This window comes from Argopecten irradians, chromosome 3 (genome assembly GCF_041381155.1).
Source record: "Argopecten irradians isolate NY chromosome 3, Ai_NY, whole genome shotgun sequence".
Lineage (NCBI taxonomy): Eukaryota > Metazoa > Mollusca > Bivalvia > Pectinida > Pectinidae > Argopecten > Argopecten irradians.
In genome coordinates, this window is record NC_091136.1 from 64,961,205 (window position 1) to 64,980,294 (window position 19,090).

Genomic DNA, 19,090 nt, shown 5'->3' on the forward strand with positions numbered 1-19,090 from the left:
TTATGTTTAATCCTATAACACATGTAAGTATGATGACCATTACAGAGATTATGTTTAATCCTATAACACATGTAAGTATGATGACCATTACAGAGATTATGTTTAATCCTATAACACATGTAAGTATGATGACCATTACAGAGATTATGTTTAATCCTATAACACATGTAAGTATGATGACCATTCAGAGATTATGTTTAATCCTATAACAATAAGTATGATGACCATTAAGATTATGTTTAATCCTATAACACATGTAAGTATGATGACCATTAGAGATTATGTTTAATCCTATAACACATGTAAGTATGATGACCATTACAGAGATTATGTTTAATCCTATAACACATGTAAGTATGATGACCATTACAGAGATTATGTTTAATCCTATAACACATGTAAGTATGATGACCATTACAGAGATTATGTTTAATCCTATATAACACATGTAAGTTAATATGACCATTACAGAGAATGTTTAATCCTATAACACATGTAAGTATGATGACCATTACAGAGATTATGTTTAATCCTATAACACATGTAAGTATGATGACCATTACAGAGATTATGTTTAATCCTATAACACATGTAAGTATGATGACCATTAGAGATTATGTTTAATCTTATAACACATGTAAGTATGATGACCATTAGAGATTATGTTTAATCATATCAACCATTACGAGTAGCAAAGTAAAGTCACATTTTACCTGAGCTAGACGGACAAGCTTATTGTAGGTGACATTCACTTGTCGTTGCCTCTTGTCAACATTGTCTTTGTCAAAATGAAGGTTGGCCTTTGACCTTACTGTAACAAAAAAGAGGCATATAAATATTGCTAAAAAATGATGTCAACATTCATGGAACAATTTCGCCTAATTGAACTAAGTTCCATGTTTGGGAAGAAAAGCATAAATTCAATTTATGAAATAAGTAAACCTTAACATATCTTACTATAATCACACATTGCAGTAGAAGTCAAGTGAAATCATATCTTTTACCATCAAGGAAACGAAATGGGCTTTAAAAAGATATGTTTATAATATAAAGATAACAAAACTCTGGGAACATTTACATACCAGAGGGTGCTCTTCTTAACTTTGAAGACTTTTCTTTTTCTTTCTTCTTTTTCACTAGTTCTTTCTTCATCACAGTCTTTTTGATCTTGACCTTCTCTGGGACCTTTGTGGGCCTCTTGACAATTTTTTGTGTGACCTTTGGATCTATATCTGCTACATAGTTAGCTGGTACAAAGCCTTCAGTTCCGTCCGACTTCCTAATCTGCCACCAATCGGCATTAGTTCTCTGGACCACAATCATAATCTGCAACATAGAAAATTAACATGGTCATCAAAAATATTTTCAAAGTAAATCATGACATCAACCTTCTAAAATGTACATAATTCCTGCAACATTATGCAGTTGTTGCCCGAAATCCAAGTCAATAACTGTTTTGTTATACCCATTGACTCAAAACAATGCATTGATGTCACGAATTGTAGGTGTCATTGCGGTCCAACAGCACATTTTAACAGTCGATTTTAACAGTTCTTTGGCTCTTGACGAAACAGTTCATTTATTGGCATTTTTATCAATAGAGTTTATAAAGAAACTATTTTATAGGGGTATAACAATTACAAGAGATCCCAGAGGGATCTTGGCGCCCACCAAAGAATGATCTACGTCTGACAATGGAAAGATGGATCTTTTCTTTGCATTTCAAACTTTTACTACAAACTTCATATAATATTTGAGAAGGATCCTTTCATTACGTACTGAGATATATCGCAGTAACAAACTTCAATTATCAAAATCCAAGATGGCTACCTGTTGGCCATCTTGTTCATCAATTGGTCCCAAAATGCAATATACACAACTAAGGTCCTAGGGGAACCTAAATATGAAATTTGAGACAGATCGTTTCAGTACTTTCTGAGAAATAGCAGTAACAAACTTCAATAATCAAAATCCAAGATAGCGGCCTGTCGGCCATCTTTTTCACCGAATAATCTGAAAATGCAATATGCACAACTAGGGACCTAGGGGAACCTGCACATGACATTTGAGACAGATTATTTCAGTACTTTCTGAGAAATAGTGGTAACAAAACTTCAATTGTCAAAATCAAAGATGGCGGCCTGTCGGCCATCTTGTTCACTGATCAGTCGGAAATGCTGTATGCACAACAAGATCTCTAGGGGAACCTGCACATGAAATTTGGGACATATCCCTTCACTACTTTATGAGAAGTAGCGATAACAAACTTCAACTGCCAAAATCAAAAATGGCTGCCTGGCGGCCATCTTGTTTTTCAGATCAGCCTCAAAATTTGTATGGCACAACTAGGGACCGATGGGATCCTCCATGTGAAGTTTGAACAAAATCCCTGCAGTAGTTTTTAAAAAATAGTGATAACAAGCATTGTCTACGTACGGACGACGGATGCATGGCGATTTGAATAGCCCACCATCTGATGATGGTGGGCTAAAAATCTATTTTTTACCTAAATTGCAACCAGCTATTTAATCAAAAGATTTTTAACTTTTGGTATACATTTCATCTTTCTATATTCTTTTTTGATACACATACTTGGAATTATTCAAGACCCTGATTTTGGGACTGCTATTTAAAGTTGTATGGTCTATCACTTTCGCTCTTTTTGTCGTAGTGAAAACTATTTAAGTATTATACATATTTTTCTCTGTCTGTCTGAGTTCTAAACTTTCTAATTTTACCACTTTTTATAAAGTTCCAGCACTGGAAGTATTTTTTATTATAAAAGTAACAAATCTTTTTAACGTGTACACATGAAAAATAGGCTCGAAAGTTGCCGAATCATTCCGAACATCGTCGCAACAATCTCGAAGTAACAGGAGAGTTGTGAAACCAAGAGCAAATGTTAACAGTTTTTCATAAACAAAACATGCGGTCGACCTCAGTCGACTAGATCTACAAAGAAAATAATGCTCACACATTACATTATTTAATACACATAATATTTTACAGCAATGTGTGAATTGGATGTTTCAAATCCTCACTCTGTGGACATATACCAGCATGATTTGTTCATATTAGTCAGAAGGAAAACGTAAACAAACACATGTGCGCTTATGCTAACTACCTAGCTCACTACGTGCAGGTCGTGTCGAACGTTAGTCACAAGATACGATTCGGAATCTGACAAAACCCGAAGTCACTGAACATGGTGGTGATTGAAGGCGCTTTATTCAAAACTAGGAATATATGATTCCTAGATTTCAGCTCTCTTATAGACCAACGTGTTCTTAAAGGCCAACATGTGTTTTTGGGGAGCTAAATTGTTTAGTTACATCTCAATGTTCAAATATCAAATGTTTAAGTGACATATCGTTACAGTGAAATTAGCGTGCAATATATCTTTAACCATTAAAATAAATTGAGAAATTTTAATGATAAATATGACCCATGAAATAGATCCCAAAACTTATTTTTGCAATAATTACAAATAAGATTATACCTTAAGTTTACTTTTTGGCCACTGACAAAAGCAAATAGAGTACCAGGAGGGAACAACATCATTTGGCAGGGGACTTCATACATGTTCACAAGTGTCAATTTTTGAAAGAAGATTATTCAGGCCTATCCTGATTTTTGTTTAGTTGGCTGTGTTTACATGGACAGAACATACGAGTACCTAGACCTGAAGGCAGCAGATCGTGTAGGTGTATTACAAAATACCATTCATCTTTTATAACAAATATTTATATTAAGTATGGTTGTACTCAGCGATATCAATACTAGAAGAAAGACCTGCTAACTTGCTAATCACATTGGCTGTTCATTAGTTTCCAGTTAGTATCAAAATAAATCCATTATACCACTATCCAATATTATGTGGTACTAACAAGCTGTCACCTGGAAAAGGTGAATGTTAATTACCCTGATTTTGAACATGCTCTTTTTATACTAAATAATGAAATTGAGATGTGGATACAGATCATAAGGTTAGTTGGCTGACATTGTAATTAACTTTATCTGATTTAATATTGATGTGAGAGACATTATTCCACTGGATTAATTAAGGCCGGGGCTTTCTGATCCTGTGACACTCGATTGAGTACCCAAGCCAACGTCAGACATTGATCAACACCAGTCCAGTAATCAACACCGACACACACATGAAAGGAGCACTATAGACATGGACAGCAGAGTTGTAGAGGCTGTCTTCAATGTAACAAGGTAAAACTTTATCTTTTCTTCATCTCAGATATGCTAAGTAATGCAAAACAAGAGATTTTGAAAACATAGACCAGTAGAAAAAATAAGGCATGGAAATAAACAACTTCCTTGTTAAAAATCTCTATAAACATTCTATCCATATAAACATAATATATAATCACTGCACAGGTGTTATACTGTAAAAAAACACTATCTATGTTGTGATTGAAATTTAAATAATTTTGATGTGAACAAAACCTGAATACATTGAATATACTGACATTTAACTTATTTAGTGTATCTGTTTTTGTTTGTTTTATCATTTACGTTATAACAATCTAAAAGTACATTTTTTGGAAAAGCTCCAAGAAAAGGCCACTAAAAATAAACATTAGATGTTTGATTTATTTTTTGTGAGAGTACCAGTGAAGTTATTATGTGACTTAAAGGACTATGTATGGTTTGGATGCTTAATTTTGTTATTTAGTAATTAAATTGAGGACTATCAAATATTGAGTACCTATCTGATAGAATAAATATAATAGTTATGTATCATTTTAGCTGTAGTTGTTATGGTAACCATCCTAAATATGCAGAATTTATGTCAATGTGGAAATTTTGTTAATTTTTTGCAAAGTTTTTTATGTGGAAAGCGTAGAGTGCATCCTATATTTCTCCTAAAGGTGTAAATAAGGTATCTACATATTCTCAATAAATATTAAGTTTGTTCAAGATTGCACTCTATTATTTTTTAGACAAATCTATCAAAAAAGAGGCAAAAAAAAGGACAAAATTTTCAAATTCAGTTACCAGATAATTTATACGGATGGTTCTGTGCCAACTTAAAACTGTGAAATTGAAAAAAACATTTCAATTAAATATGTGATGTACTAAATATTTCAAATGAAATAATCTTATTTCTTGATACTTTGTTTAAACAAGAGTTTCATGGGCCTTAATGGTCACCTGAATTCGGATACAGCAGACTTGAAATTTTAGCCATTTTACCCCGCCCCTCTAGCCCCTGAGGGTCGGTCAGGACCAATATAGATATGGTGTTAAAATGCTATTTTCAACCAATAATTCTAAACCAGTTTGACTCATTTCCTATTAAAACTAACCAAATAATGTTCAATAATGTGTTTTTCCAATATAAACTATAGTAAATTTGACTCCCTCCCCAGGGGAAAATCTGAGATCCCTGGGCCATGAAATTCACATGTTTTGTAAAAGGCCTTAAGACCTTTCAATCTATGAAGAGTATTTGGTTCCATCGAATCTGAAAATTCAGAAGAATGATTTTTGAAAAGTTAGCCATTTTGACCCATTTTGACCCCGCCCATCTGGTCACTGGGGGTCAGTCAGGACCAATATGGATATTGTGTTAAAATGCTATTTCAGGCTAATTATTCTAACTCAGTTTGACTAATTTCCTATGAAAACAAAGCTAATAATGTTCATAAATGTGTTTTTCCTATATAAACTATAAAATTTGACCCCATCCCTAGGGATCCCAGAGCCATCAAGTTCACATTTTTTTTAAGACCTTCCAATTTATGAAGAGTATTTGGTTTCATCAAATCTGTGAATTCAGAAGAAGATTTTTGAAGTTTTAGCCTATTTGACCCCTTTTGGCCCCGCCCCTAAGGCCCCTGGGGGTCAGCCAGGACCAAAATGACTAATTTCCTATGAAAAACAAGCAAATAATGTTCATGAATGTGTTTTCCTATATAAACTATAGTAAACGTGCCCCCTCCCCATGGGGAAACATGAAACCCCAGGGTCACATAATTCACATTTTTGTAAAGGACCTCAAGACCTTCCCTCTATGAAGAGTATTTGATTTTATCAGTTCCAGAACTTCAGAAGTAGATTTTAAAAGTTCTAGCTTATTTGACCCCTTTTGGCCCCGGATTAATAGGATTTAATGTCCATTTCATAGGGACAATTCTAACACCATTTGACTAATATCCTATTATAAATGACCAAATAATGCTCCAAAACGTGTTTTCGCTATATAAACTATAGTAAATGTAATCCCCTCCCCAGGAGGAAACCCCAGAGTGATATGATTCACAATTTTTGAAGAGGGCCTTGAGACCTTTCTACTTCTGAAGAGTATTTGATTCTACCACATCTGTGAGTGGAAAAGAATATTTTTGAAATTTTAGTCAATTTTACCCCTTTATTAAAAATTAACAATTTTGATTGGCTTAGAAGGTTTGTGCAAATTTTCATTGAAATTGCTTCAGCGGTTTTGGAGAAGTCGAAAATGTAGATTGTTTATGAAACACATGACGACGGACAAAAGGCAATTAGAATATAGAATAGGTCACTTGAGAACTAATTCGTCTTAGGTGACCTAAAAATTCCTGAAACCTTGTAATGGAATGGTTGGGGTAGATGATGGCAGAGCTATATGGTATTTAATGCTATTTATTGTTTAATAATTCAGTAATGTCAGGTGGGGGGAGATACAATTGTCGGTAGGGAGCGCCCCCACCACTCATTGTATTTTTCCTACATATTATTTGAATTACATATATGTAACAGGGTGCAGGATTTACAATTAATTTAATACCTGCCTCCCCTCCAGAGATCAAACTCGGGACCTCTGGATTACTAGTCTGACACTCAACCAATCGAGCTAAAGAGAAGTTCTCTTTAGCCGAGCGGTATATTGTGGCTAGTATTGACCGAGGTTATATTCTCATGCTTTAGGTATCAACTCGTCCTCGAGTTTCTAGGGGGTCACAACGATTCCTTTGAAGGTATAGTTCAGTATCATTCCTGAGTCCCTACATTGGTGCCAATGTAACAGTGCAAGATTTACAATAAATTTAATACCTGCCTCTGCCTGGGATCGAACTCGGGACCTCTGGATTACTAGTCTGACGCTCAACCGATGGAGCTAAAGAGAAGTTCTCCCTAGCCGAGTGATACATTGTGGCTAGTATTGAGCAGGGTTACATGTAGATTAATAACTAAATGTATATATAAACTGTGATGATTTAGGAAGTTTTAATGTAAGTCTATTGTGGGTGGTCACATTTAATATTGATATAACCAGGTATGTAGGTTTTGTGGTTTTTACAAATTAACATGTGTTGGATAAAATAAAATAATTTCGAATAGAATGATTTATTGACTATTACATTACCAGCTAAAATAATGATCATATTGATTATTTACACAAAGAGACAAGAACTGACTTTTTTTAATCCCTTTGCTGATTTCAGATCCAAGGTACAAATCTCCACTCGAAGGAACTGACAGTGCAGAATTGATGACAGTATGCTTCATTTGATTGATAGCATCTTTGTTGAGGATAATAGAGCAAAATTTATCCTTCAAACTATTAAGGACAAAGCTCAACAATCATTTACAGATTAATCAACTTTCTCATCTCCATAGATATGAAAAGATGATTGGTGTCCTGTGAATAGTTTAATGCTAATAAAGAGTAATTGATCATTCCTGAAGATCGGACTTGTTTACAGAGAGAATTCTATGTCCACTTGGGACTATGTCACTACTTCAAAAGACATGAAGTGAATAGGACTACTGCATGACGATCCTAGAACATTAACAAACGGTGGCGTGAGGATACCTAGAATGTTAACCAACGTTTGACAGTTCAGCATGAGTGAAGTGAACATTACCCAGACTTACAACACAGAGGAACTACGCACCACTGTGGAGATAGTGTTTTCAGCCATGTTCCTTTTGGTGGTGATTATAACATCAGTATTCGGTAACATGGCTGTAATAGTGGCAGTGGCAGTAAGTCGACATCTGAGAGAGGAACACGCTAGCGTTCTTATCGTAAACCTTGCCGTCACTGACCTCATCAATGGTCTCACTGTAATGGTCAGTTCCTTTAGCTCCATGGTGGCTGACCGTTGGGTCTTTGGACATGCCATGTGCTCTATAGTGTGTGCTATTAACTACTGCCTAATTATCACCTCCATGTTGACCCTGTGTTTCATTAGTTTTGACCGTTACCAAGCAGTTCTCCGGCCTTTGGCCTATCCTATGTGGATCAGTCGGACCAAGGTCAATGTAACTATTGTGTACTCGTGGTTCCAGGGTGTCGTGTTTTCTGTGGTTCCTGTTATACTACAGTGGATCCAGTATGACTATTGGGAGGCTGTCTGTGCTATACAATGGCAGCAGGAAAAAGAACAGGCCGTTTATTATGTTGTTACAGCATTCTTACTCTGTTTTTTCCTACCTGGCCTCGCGCTGGTGGTAAACTACTTCCTTGTGGTCAGAGAGGTCAGGCGTTCTACAAGGTCATTACAACCTCTTAATGAATTACCAAACTCTAGAAAAAAATCTAACTACAGTCAGAGTAAGAAAGTGGTGAAAAGTCTCCTAGTGGTTGTGCTGGCCTACTTTGTATGCATGACCCCGTTCAGTGTCACCAAACTTATTAAGGTGATTGTCTCCGATACTAACTTTGTATCCGGACGTATCAACACTTTTGCTAGTCTTGTTGCATACTGTTCAAGTTCTGTGAACCCTTTCATATATGGAATTCTTAGAAAAGATTTTAGAAATGCATACAAACTTATTTTTAAGAAAATTCTGAACCCAACACTCCAAATTACACAAGACACATCACTTAATGATTAGATTTAAGTATGAGAGTTTAGGATAAGAATGTTTTACTAGTATAAAATGTGATTTTGGACAGGTTTGTATCCTTTAAGGTTAAGGTACAGGGTGCCATAGAGGATTTATACCCTCACAGGATAAGGCGCAATATACTAAAAGTCTGTTGAAGTTTTAGGGAATGGTTTTTAATACAGTCGAAACTTGTTACCTCAAAATCGCTTGAGTCGAAATTCCGGTTGAGTTCAATTAATTTTGAAGTCCCGCTATTTTTCCTTCTTTGTGTATGTATTTTAAGATCGGATGACTCGAATTTCGATGACTCGAAACTCCGGTTGAGTCAAAGTCAATTCCTGGTCCCTAGAACGGATATTTAGCGAAAAAATAGTCGCTATCTCGAATTTAATTTCAGTAAAAATTTAAAAAAAAAAAAAACCATGACGTAAATATAACATGGATACAAACGATTGAAATTCACCAGTGGTTTATCGTAATATGCGATTGGTTTACCTGCACATACAACAATGACTGCTAATTATGAATTGTTTAATAATCCTCTGAAGTCTGGCTTCCTAATCAGTATCACTTTATAATTGTGACTTACCTGTACATAGACACGACGCGTGTTTACACAATCACATTCAGCTTGGCTCGATCAGAGCTGATCATAACCGGAAGCGTGTTTGTTTAGGAATCATTAGAACCGAAAGTGTTTTCTGAGGCTTGTATGGAATGTTAATAGTGCAAAATGATTTTTTAGAAACCCACAATGTTTATTAAATGTTAACTAGTGGTTGCATATGAACTAGTATATTAGTTATACAATGTATTTCTTCGTTGGTATTGAAATCTACTTTCGTTTCATTTGCCGTAAATTATATTAACCAGTATGTGTGAACATGTGTGTGAGAGCCGGAAACGGAGAGTGTAGTCTGCTCATGGTAGGTGAAACATATTGTTTATTTTGCTATGTTATTATTTTGAAATACCATAAAATTATGAAGTGAGAAAGATGGTTGTTTTTATTTGTTCATGTACTATATTCCATATAAGTTTGATGTATTAACCATTGAAGTCAGTATAACGTTACCACCGGGAAATCAGGGTGCATGCCTATTATCGTGACGGTCATATCATCGTAATTCTTTTTTACTTATTTCATCTGAAACATATAACTTAAAAGATTTAATACAAACCATATAAGTTGGAAAATCACGATAATATGCTGATCACGGCATAAGGCATGTACCCCGCTGTAATAGTCATAAGATAAGGACCGTTAAAAACAACATTCTGATCAAACCTAATGACATTATGTTTAAGTCGAATTCCGGATGAGTTGAATTATTTTCGTTGGTCCGTTGAATTTCGAGATAACGAGTTTCGACTGTATTGTTTGTATTATCATCGGGATTAACTTAAATGTAATGTAGTCCACCACATGTCATATATAATTAGTGCTTACTGTGAGGTTACCGAGTGAAATGCTTCTGTCACAAGTAACAAAGTTCCATGTTGTATAAAATCTGATATTTTTTATTTCTGTTAGAATGGTTTAGTCTTGCTATAGATGTTACCATGTTTGGAAAGAATCATGTCATATAAATCATTTATTTTGAAATAAAAGTGTTGAATTTTTGTGCATTGCTACTTCAACCAGCATTTAAACATTTTACAAGACAAAATTTTAGTATCTTGAAGAAAATGACCACATATTGGTAAGATACTGACTGTAATTAGTTTTTCATTGTCCATGATTTCAAAAAGTTATTCTCAGGCATTACAAGAACAATTGGTGAGTAAGTATAACTAGGTTTCCAAACTGACTCTGACCACAGGTAAGTACCAAGCCCTATATCAGATCAGAGTGAGGCAAGCTCTAGTTTACACATTACCACATGACTGGTACGGTCAACACTAAATATGAACAAGGATCCAATAAACTTGACTTACCTCCCCTTTGTCCACTTTCATTCCTTGGCCTTTGTAGGCGTACATGGCTTTGACCTGGGGTATTTTGCGAGTTTCTACAACATCTTGGATGACCTCCCTTTCCACAACCTCTTCAACCTCTATTTCATGTGGAACATCGACAAGCTCCTCTACAAGTTCCTCCTCATCCGACTTTTCACCATTCTCCTGGGGCATGAATTTTTCTGGTGAAATCTGTAACAGATGATAAATAAACACCAGCATTAGTGTGACATCCAACTACACTGCTTAGTGAATCAGCTAACGTGAAAATCTTAATCCTGGATACAGAACGACAGGTAAAGATACTTCAATCTTAAAACTTATTATTCAAACCAGTTCATCTGTTTTTGCAGTATATTAGGTGAATCTCTTTATATCTGGCATTTCAGTTTTCAGAACCAGCAGCAGAGTTGACTTACATTGTGTTCACTGGCAGCTTTAGTCATCAACTGAGCTAGTTCATCCAGTCGCATTATTTCAGATTTGAATCCTCGAATCTCCTCTTCCAAACGATTATGTCTTGATAAGAGAGCCTGAAAAATAAAACACCAGATTCTAAACCAAACATAACCAAAATATAATGAAGCAGTGCTTTATAATATAAAGATATGTCAAACATGCCAACCAAGGAAGATCGAATGATTATACTACAAGATACATCTAGTAAAGTCAAATTATCCAAAACTTTATTGGGTAATATTTTTTTGAAAGTAAGTTATAATTTATTAAATTTAGAATGATGTGTAACATTCTCACAAACAAATATTTTTGGGAACATAGCAATATAGGACAAATATCACATATAAAAGTTAAAATCCTGTAAATATCACATATAAAAGTTAAAAATCCTGTAAATATCACATATAAAAGTTAAAAATCCTGTAAATATCACATGTAAAAGTTAAAAATCCTGTAAATATCACATATAAAAGTTAAAAATCCTGTAAATATCACATGTAAAAGTTAAAATCCTGTAAATATCACATATAAAAGTTAAAATCCTGTAAATATCACATATAAAAGTTAAAATCCTGTAAATATGACAAGTTAAAATCCTGTTTTATGTTAACACAGACTCGTTAACACTGGTGCTATGTTAACACAGTCTCTCGACTCGTTAACACTGGTGCTCATTGTGTATCAATGGTGTATTTATTGTAACATCCTTGACCATTGGTACTAACAGCATCTCATGTAATTTGTAGGTAAAACATGTTCAGAATTCCTACCACTTGCATGATTTCTGTAGGTTTTACTAATGTTTAATTTTTGTTTGGGTGTCTGTGGTGTTAGTAGCATGGCTTCAATTCAGTTTACACTATAGAAACATTCATGTTATTCACAATGAAGACTTGTAAATAGAGGGACATCGGTTACCTGAGAATTGGCCTCATCTCTACCATAGTCATCACTTGTTACAATCGGCATCTTTTCTCTCATCCACGACTCGGCCTCGTTAGCATCTGCATAGTACTGTAAAGGTAAAAACACGTCTCTGGAATGCATTGATATGATAAAATAACAAAGGCGACAGGTTCTTGGTAGATTTGTTTCAACCTTCTGTACTGTGCACCGAATGATAAAAATGATTCTTATTTTAATTCCATAACTAAAACTTTCAATTTCTCCAATGTTCTTATAGCCGCTTTATTTGCCTGAATAACCCACATGAATTCCTGAAGTAGGGGAGACAACTCTGATTTATCTAGTCTGATACACCTGACTAAGAACAAGATTTTGACACAATACTAATTTGACCTATACCTGGTGAGCCTCAATGCCGTCCTCTATCTTGGTTTTTCTCAGTGCAGCTAACTCCTTGAGCTGTTTCCACTTATCCATGAGGCTATTAATTTTGGAGCCAATTTCTGAGCGTGCCTTGTGGCCGCTGTTGACGAGATCCTGACCTACCCCACACATCTGCTCACAGCGGGGCCATCGGCCATGCATCTCTGCCTCCAAGGCCTGGGGAAAACAAAGAATTTATTTTAATAATAACTCTATTAGACTTACTGTAGTGATCATCAAACAGCTTGTATATATATATTATTCCCTAACACACATAATTCAAGAAATGGTAAAAACGTTTTAAACTTTTCAGAACAAACCCTTCCAGCAGATGTTAGTCTACAATTATCTGTGTCAACTGATATATAGTCCCATACCTCATGCTTTTTGAGAAGTACGAGAGCAGCGTTGAGATTTTTGCCGATGTTTGAAGACCGACAGACGTCAATTTTCTCTAAGACCCATCTCTCCTCTTCCTCGGCGTCCTGTAGGAATTGGTAGTATTTCTTGGCCACATCCAAACCTTTGTGTCGCACATTACTCATATCGTTTACCCTGAGGAAAGGTAAAGTAACTCTTCAACATCTCTAAACTTTTTCTACAATTTATGAGGTGAAAATTTTAGCACATAAAACTGTTTCTGTATTCTGAGGCAGGATTTGACTTTGAAATAAAATGTAAATTTTCTTTCCCTTAATGATATATGATTTACATTGAGGCATAAAACTGAAATAAGAAGAAAAGTTCAAATTTTCATCAGTTACATATACAGATGTATAGTTATATAGATTAAGAGGATGGGTATGAACCTGTCGTAGGCCTTGTTGACACCGTTAAGTCTCTGCTCCAGGACGGTGCCCTCTGGGTGGGAAGAATCTGTAGAGCTCTTAGAGCGTCGGTTTAGGTTGCGCATGCGTTTGCCGAGGGAGTTGAGTTGAGTCTCTGCCAGACTGTGTTGTTGTAAATATTCCTCAACAGCCTGTAGGTGTTTACCATACTCGTCTATCTTCACTTTGTTCTGAAACATCACGAATCAAGTCTGGTGTTTAATTTGTAATCAAGGATGGAATACTACAGTGATTGACATTGTGTTTGCAGACTATGAATGTCTAAATGAGACAAAAGATTCTTGATTTTTGTTTGTTTGTTTGATCCTATTAACAGCCAAGGTCATGTAAGGATTCTTGATCTTTTTTTGAAATATTGAGTCTAGGCTCATGCTACTACACTGCGCATTGTCTATTGATGATTCAAGTATGTAACATGTGTGAGCATTTATAGCCTTACATTTATAACATAGTATCATAACAATAAATAGAGCAGTCCAATAGGACTTAAAAGAATACGCGACAGACTTTATGACATGAACTAAGAAATTATTAGAACAATACATAGAAACATCATCATTATAGAATGTCTCCCTTAATTTGAAGTGGAGGCATCAAAATTCACCCTGATTGGATATTATGATTTAAAGACATTGAAATAATTAAGATCACCAAAGAGTATTGTTCGGGTTATTATAGTATCAGACTGGTATGTTGTTTCTCCTGTATACCATTGTATTACTCATAATGACACAAATATACATCACACAAATCACACAACAATTCAACTTGTATAGATTGATACTGGTATGTTGTTTCTCCTGTATACCTACATCACACAAATCACAGAACAATTCAACTTGTATAGATTGATACTGGTATGTTGTTTCTCCGGCTGTATCTCCATTTGCCCACTTTTTATAATCCGATAATTAGCAGAATGTTATGAAAAGGATTATAGTCTATTACAGAGAAGTAATCGGGGATCCGGCCCCGATTGTTTGGTATCTACTTCCGGAAAATTTGAATCAAAACAAAAATGATAGGGGTACATGCTAAAACGCTTCAAAAACTCGATATTATTTCAAAACAAATGAAATAATATCGAGTTTTTGAAGCGTTTTAGCATGTATCCCTATCATTTTTTGGGGTACGATTTTTCCGGAAGTAGATACCAAACAACCGGGGCCGGATCCAGTTACCATGCAGTGAATTTGCAGTCTGCAGAAGTCTATCTTCTGTAGAAATGCTTAGGTTTTTTATAGTGTGATAAAAGTGATGTGCATTAATATAAATATAATACATGTATTATCAAATTACGCAAATTTACTAAGTTTTGCAAGTTACTGTAAATAAAAGACATCTCAATTAATCCAAATATTGCATTCTGACTAAAAAGTGTTTTTTTTTTCATTTATTAATATCTCATACTTAAAATTGCAAAAATATCATCCTTGATGAAAAAAGCTGGCTTTTCTAAATGTCCAACATACAAATATACACAGTACATGTATGTTTGACTTTCTTGTTACTGTAGAATTGGAATGTCGGGACATCAGTAAAGTTTTATGTACAATGTATATGATATAGTTAATTAGATACATGCATATTTACATGTGTATTGTTACATGTATCATCCTATAGAATTGAACAGTATCTTGTGATATATTCTCTATATAGCTACATAAGTACACATGCCAACATTACAAGCATTATTATCTGGATTGGGTTCTCCTAATAACGACAGATGTAGAAGTTTTTATGATTTTAACTAATTCTTGAAATTGAAACAGTTGGTAAAAAACAATTTGCTCTTCCTGTGACACTTGTCCTTTGTTCTTTATTCTTATTTTAATGTTGAAATTTATATATTGATATCTCTCTATTTCCCCACTTTTGACAAACTATTGGTAGCTCAGGTAAACGAATACAGGTAAGCACAGGTGAAAATTATTATGAAACTGACTATAATTGGTTTTCCATTGTTCTCCTATACCAACACTTTTCTTTGTTCTCTAAAAAGTGGGCAAATGGAGAACACACCGTTTCCCCTGTATACCATGTATTACTCATAATGACACAAATATACATCACACAAATCACAGAACAATTCAACTTGTATAGATTGATACTGGTATGTTGTTTCTCCTGTATACCTACATCACACAAATCACAGAACAATTCAACTTGTATAGATTGATACTGGTATGTTGTTTCTCCTGTATACCTACATCACACAAATCACAGAACAATTCAACTTGTATAGATTGATACTGGTATGTTGTTTCTCCTGTATACCTACATCACACAAATCACAGAACAATTCAACTTGTATAGATTGATACTGGTATGTTGTTTCTCCTGTATACCTACATCACACAAATCACAGAACAATTGAACTTGTATAGATTGATACTGGTATGCTGTTTCTCCTGTATACCTACATCACACAAATCACAGAACAATTCAACTTGTATAGATTGATACTCAATTACCTCCACTTCCTTTAACTCTTCTTGGATGCTTTCAATTTCTCTAAACATGTTCATCAAGTTGTTAAATCCGGAGAGTGTCAGCTTCCTCTTCTCCAGCTTGTCCAGGAGCTCCTGCCATTTCTTGGCAATTCTCTCATCTCTACAACAAACAAAAACAGATTACAATCTGTAGATTTATTTCAAATCAAATTTAATTTAAAAGTTTCAGCTTGTAATATTTTGACACACAAACACTGGATAATAATAAGCTTCTGATGACAATAAGCATCAATACACTGGATAATAATAAGATTCTGAGGACAATAAGCCCCTAAATCAATTCCTTATACATGTGTACATGTTCTACAGGGCGAGAGGCTTATTGTCACTTAAACATGTGTACATGTTCTACAGGGCAGAGGCTTATTGTCACTTAAACATGAGTACATGTTCTACAGGGTGAGAGGCTTATTGTCACTAAAACATGTGTACATGTTCTACAGGGCGAGAGGCTTACTGTCACTTAAACATGTGTACATGTTCTACAGGGTGAGAGGCTTATTGTCACTAAAACATGTGTACATGTTCTACAGGGCGAGAGGCTTATTGTCACTTAAACATATGTACATGTTCTACAGGGCGAGAGGCTTGTTGTCACTTAAACATGTGTACATGTTCTACAGGGCGACAGAGTTATTGTCATTTAAACATATGTACATGTTCTACAGGGCGACAGAGTTATTGTCACTTAAACATGTGTACATTTTCTACAGGGCGAGAGGCTTATTGTCACTTAAACATGTGAACATGTTCTACAGGGCGAGTGGCTTATTGTCACTTAAACATATGTACATGTTCTACAGGGCGAAAGGCTTATTGTCACTTAAAACATGTATACATTTTCTGCGGGGTGAGAGGCTCATTGTCACTAAAACATGTGTACATGTTCTTCAGGGCGAGAGGCTAATTGTCACTTAAACATATATACATGTTCTACAGTGCGACAGAGTTATTGTCACTTAAACATGTGTACATGTTCTACAGGGCGAGAGGCTTATTGTCACTGTAACATATGTACATGTTCTACAGGGCGATAGAGTTATTGTCACTTAAACATGTGTACATTTTCTACAGGGTGAGAGGCTTATTGTCACTTAAACATGTGTACATGTTCTTCAGGTCGAGAGGCTTATTGTCACTTAAACATGTGTACATGTTCTACAGGGCGAGTGGCTTATTGTCACTTAAACATATGTACATGTTCTACAGGGCGACAGAGTTATTGTCACTTAAACATGTGTACATGTTCTACAGGGCGAGAGGCTTATTGTCACTGTAACATATGTACATGTTCTACAGGGCGATAGAGTTATTGTCACTTAAACATGTGTACATTTTCTACAGGGTGAGAGGCTTATTGTCACTTAAACATGTGTACATGTTCTACAGGGCGAGAGGCTTATTGTCACTTAAACATATGTACCTGTTCTACAGGGCGAGAGGCTTATTGTCACTTAAACATATGTACATGTTCTACAGGGCGACAGAGTTATTGTCACTTAAACATATGTACATGTTCTACAGGGCGACAGAGTTATTGTCACTTAAACATATGTACATGTTCTACAGGGCGACAGAGTTATTGTCACTTAAACATGTGTACATGTTCTACAGGGCGACAGAGTTATTGTCACTTAAACAGTAAAGGACTGTGTAACATAGCAGTAAGACTGACGTTTGTTGGACGGCTCCCTTGGCATGGTAGTTTCCCTGTACAAGTTCATCAGCTAGTCCTCTCAGGGCCTTGAATCTGTCTTTCTGTTAACATAGAAAACCTGGAATAATCTACTGTCTCTTTCTTTGTCCTAAACTCTACTGTTCTATGTTTACATAATGTCTGATTGGACACTTGCTTGTTCATGAACCATCTTTTGGGTAATAAAATAATCATTCTAAATTTTCACTACAAAATAATGTGTTCTTTCATTTTTATGTATAAATTGATACTTTAAATACTTACTTTTTCAATTTGCCATCATCGTAATATCTACCCTTGCCGGTGTTTCAGTTGGATATTTACCCTTGCCAGTGTTTCAGTCAGATATTTACCCATGCCAGTGTTTCAGTCTGATATTAACCCTTGCCAGTGTTTCAGTCTGATATTTACCCTTGCCAGTGTTTCAGTCAGACATTTACCCTTGCCAGTGTTTCAGTCAGATATTTACCCTTGCCAGTGTTTCAGTCAGATATTTACCCATGCCAGTGTTTCAGTCAGATATTTACCCTTGCCAGTGTTTCAGTCAGATATTTACCCTTGCCGGTGTTTCAGTTGGATATTTACCCTTGCCAGTGTTTCAGTCTGATATTTACCCTTGCCAGTGTTTCAGTCAGATATTAACCCTTGCCAGTTTTTCAGTCAGATATTTACCCTTGCCAGTGTTTCAGTCAGACATTTACCCTTGCCAGTGTTTCAGTCTGATATTTACCCTTGCCAGTGTTTCAGTCAGATATTTACCCTTGCCAGTGTTTCAGTCAGATATTTACCCTTGCCAGTGTTTCAGTCTGATATTTACCCTTGCCAGTGTTTCAGTCAGACATTTACCCTTGCCAGTGTTTCAGTCAGATATTTACCCTTGCCAGTGTTTCAGTCAGATATTTACCCATGCCAGTGTTTCAGTCTGATATTTACCCTTGTCAGTGTTTCAGTCTGATATTTACCCTTGCCGGTGTTTCGGTTGGATATTTACCCTTGCCAGTGTTTCAGTCAGATATTTACCCTTGCCAGTGTTTCAGTCAGATATTTACCCTTGCCAGTGTTTCAGTCAGATATTTACCCTTGCCAGTGTTTCAGTCTGATATTTACCCTTGCCGGTGTTTCAGTTGGATATTTACCCTTGCCAGTGTTTCAGTCAGATATTTACCCTTGCCAGTGTTTCAGTCTGATATTTACCCTTGCCAGTATTTCAGTCAGATATTTACCCTTGCCGGTGTTTCAGTTGGATATTTACCCTTGCCAGTGTTTCAGTCAGATATTTACCCTTGCCAGTGTTTCAGTCAGATATTTACCCTTGCCCGTATTTCAGTCAGATATTTACCCTTGCCAGTGTTTCAGTCTGATATTTACCCTTGCCAGTATTTCAGTCAGATATTTACCCTTGCCAGTGTTTCAGTCAGATATTTACCCTTGCCAGTATTTCAGTCAGATATTTA

At 35.5% G+C, this 19,090-nt stretch overlaps 2 protein-coding genes across 2 annotated transcripts in view; one reads left to right on the forward strand and one right to left on the reverse strand.

Annotated features, from left to right (window-relative positions):
* The window catches only part of LOC138319790 (spectrin beta chain-like), a 194,996-nt gene that overhangs the window by 118,593 nt on the left and 57,313 nt on the right, over positions 1 to 19,090 (reverse strand). The window contains 10 exon segments of the mRNA XM_069262923.1: positions 714 to 811; positions 1,083 to 1,326; positions 10,771 to 10,983; positions 11,211 to 11,324; positions 12,169 to 12,264; positions 12,556 to 12,756; positions 12,957 to 13,134; positions 13,389 to 13,597; positions 15,902 to 16,040; positions 17,616 to 17,698. Of these exon segments, the coding sequence (XP_069119024.1) occupies positions 714 to 811; positions 1,083 to 1,326; positions 10,771 to 10,983; positions 11,211 to 11,324; positions 12,169 to 12,264; positions 12,556 to 12,756; positions 12,957 to 13,134; positions 13,389 to 13,597; positions 15,902 to 16,040; positions 17,616 to 17,698 (1,575 nt within the window).
* Positions 6,989 to 9,423, forward strand: LOC138320114 (histamine H2 receptor-like). Its single transcript, XM_069263180.1, has one exon. The coding sequence runs from the start codon at positions 7,843 to 7,845 to the stop codon at positions 8,836 to 8,838; it is 996 nt and encodes a 331-aa protein (XP_069119281.1). The 5' UTR covers positions 6,989 to 7,842; the 3' UTR covers positions 8,839 to 9,423.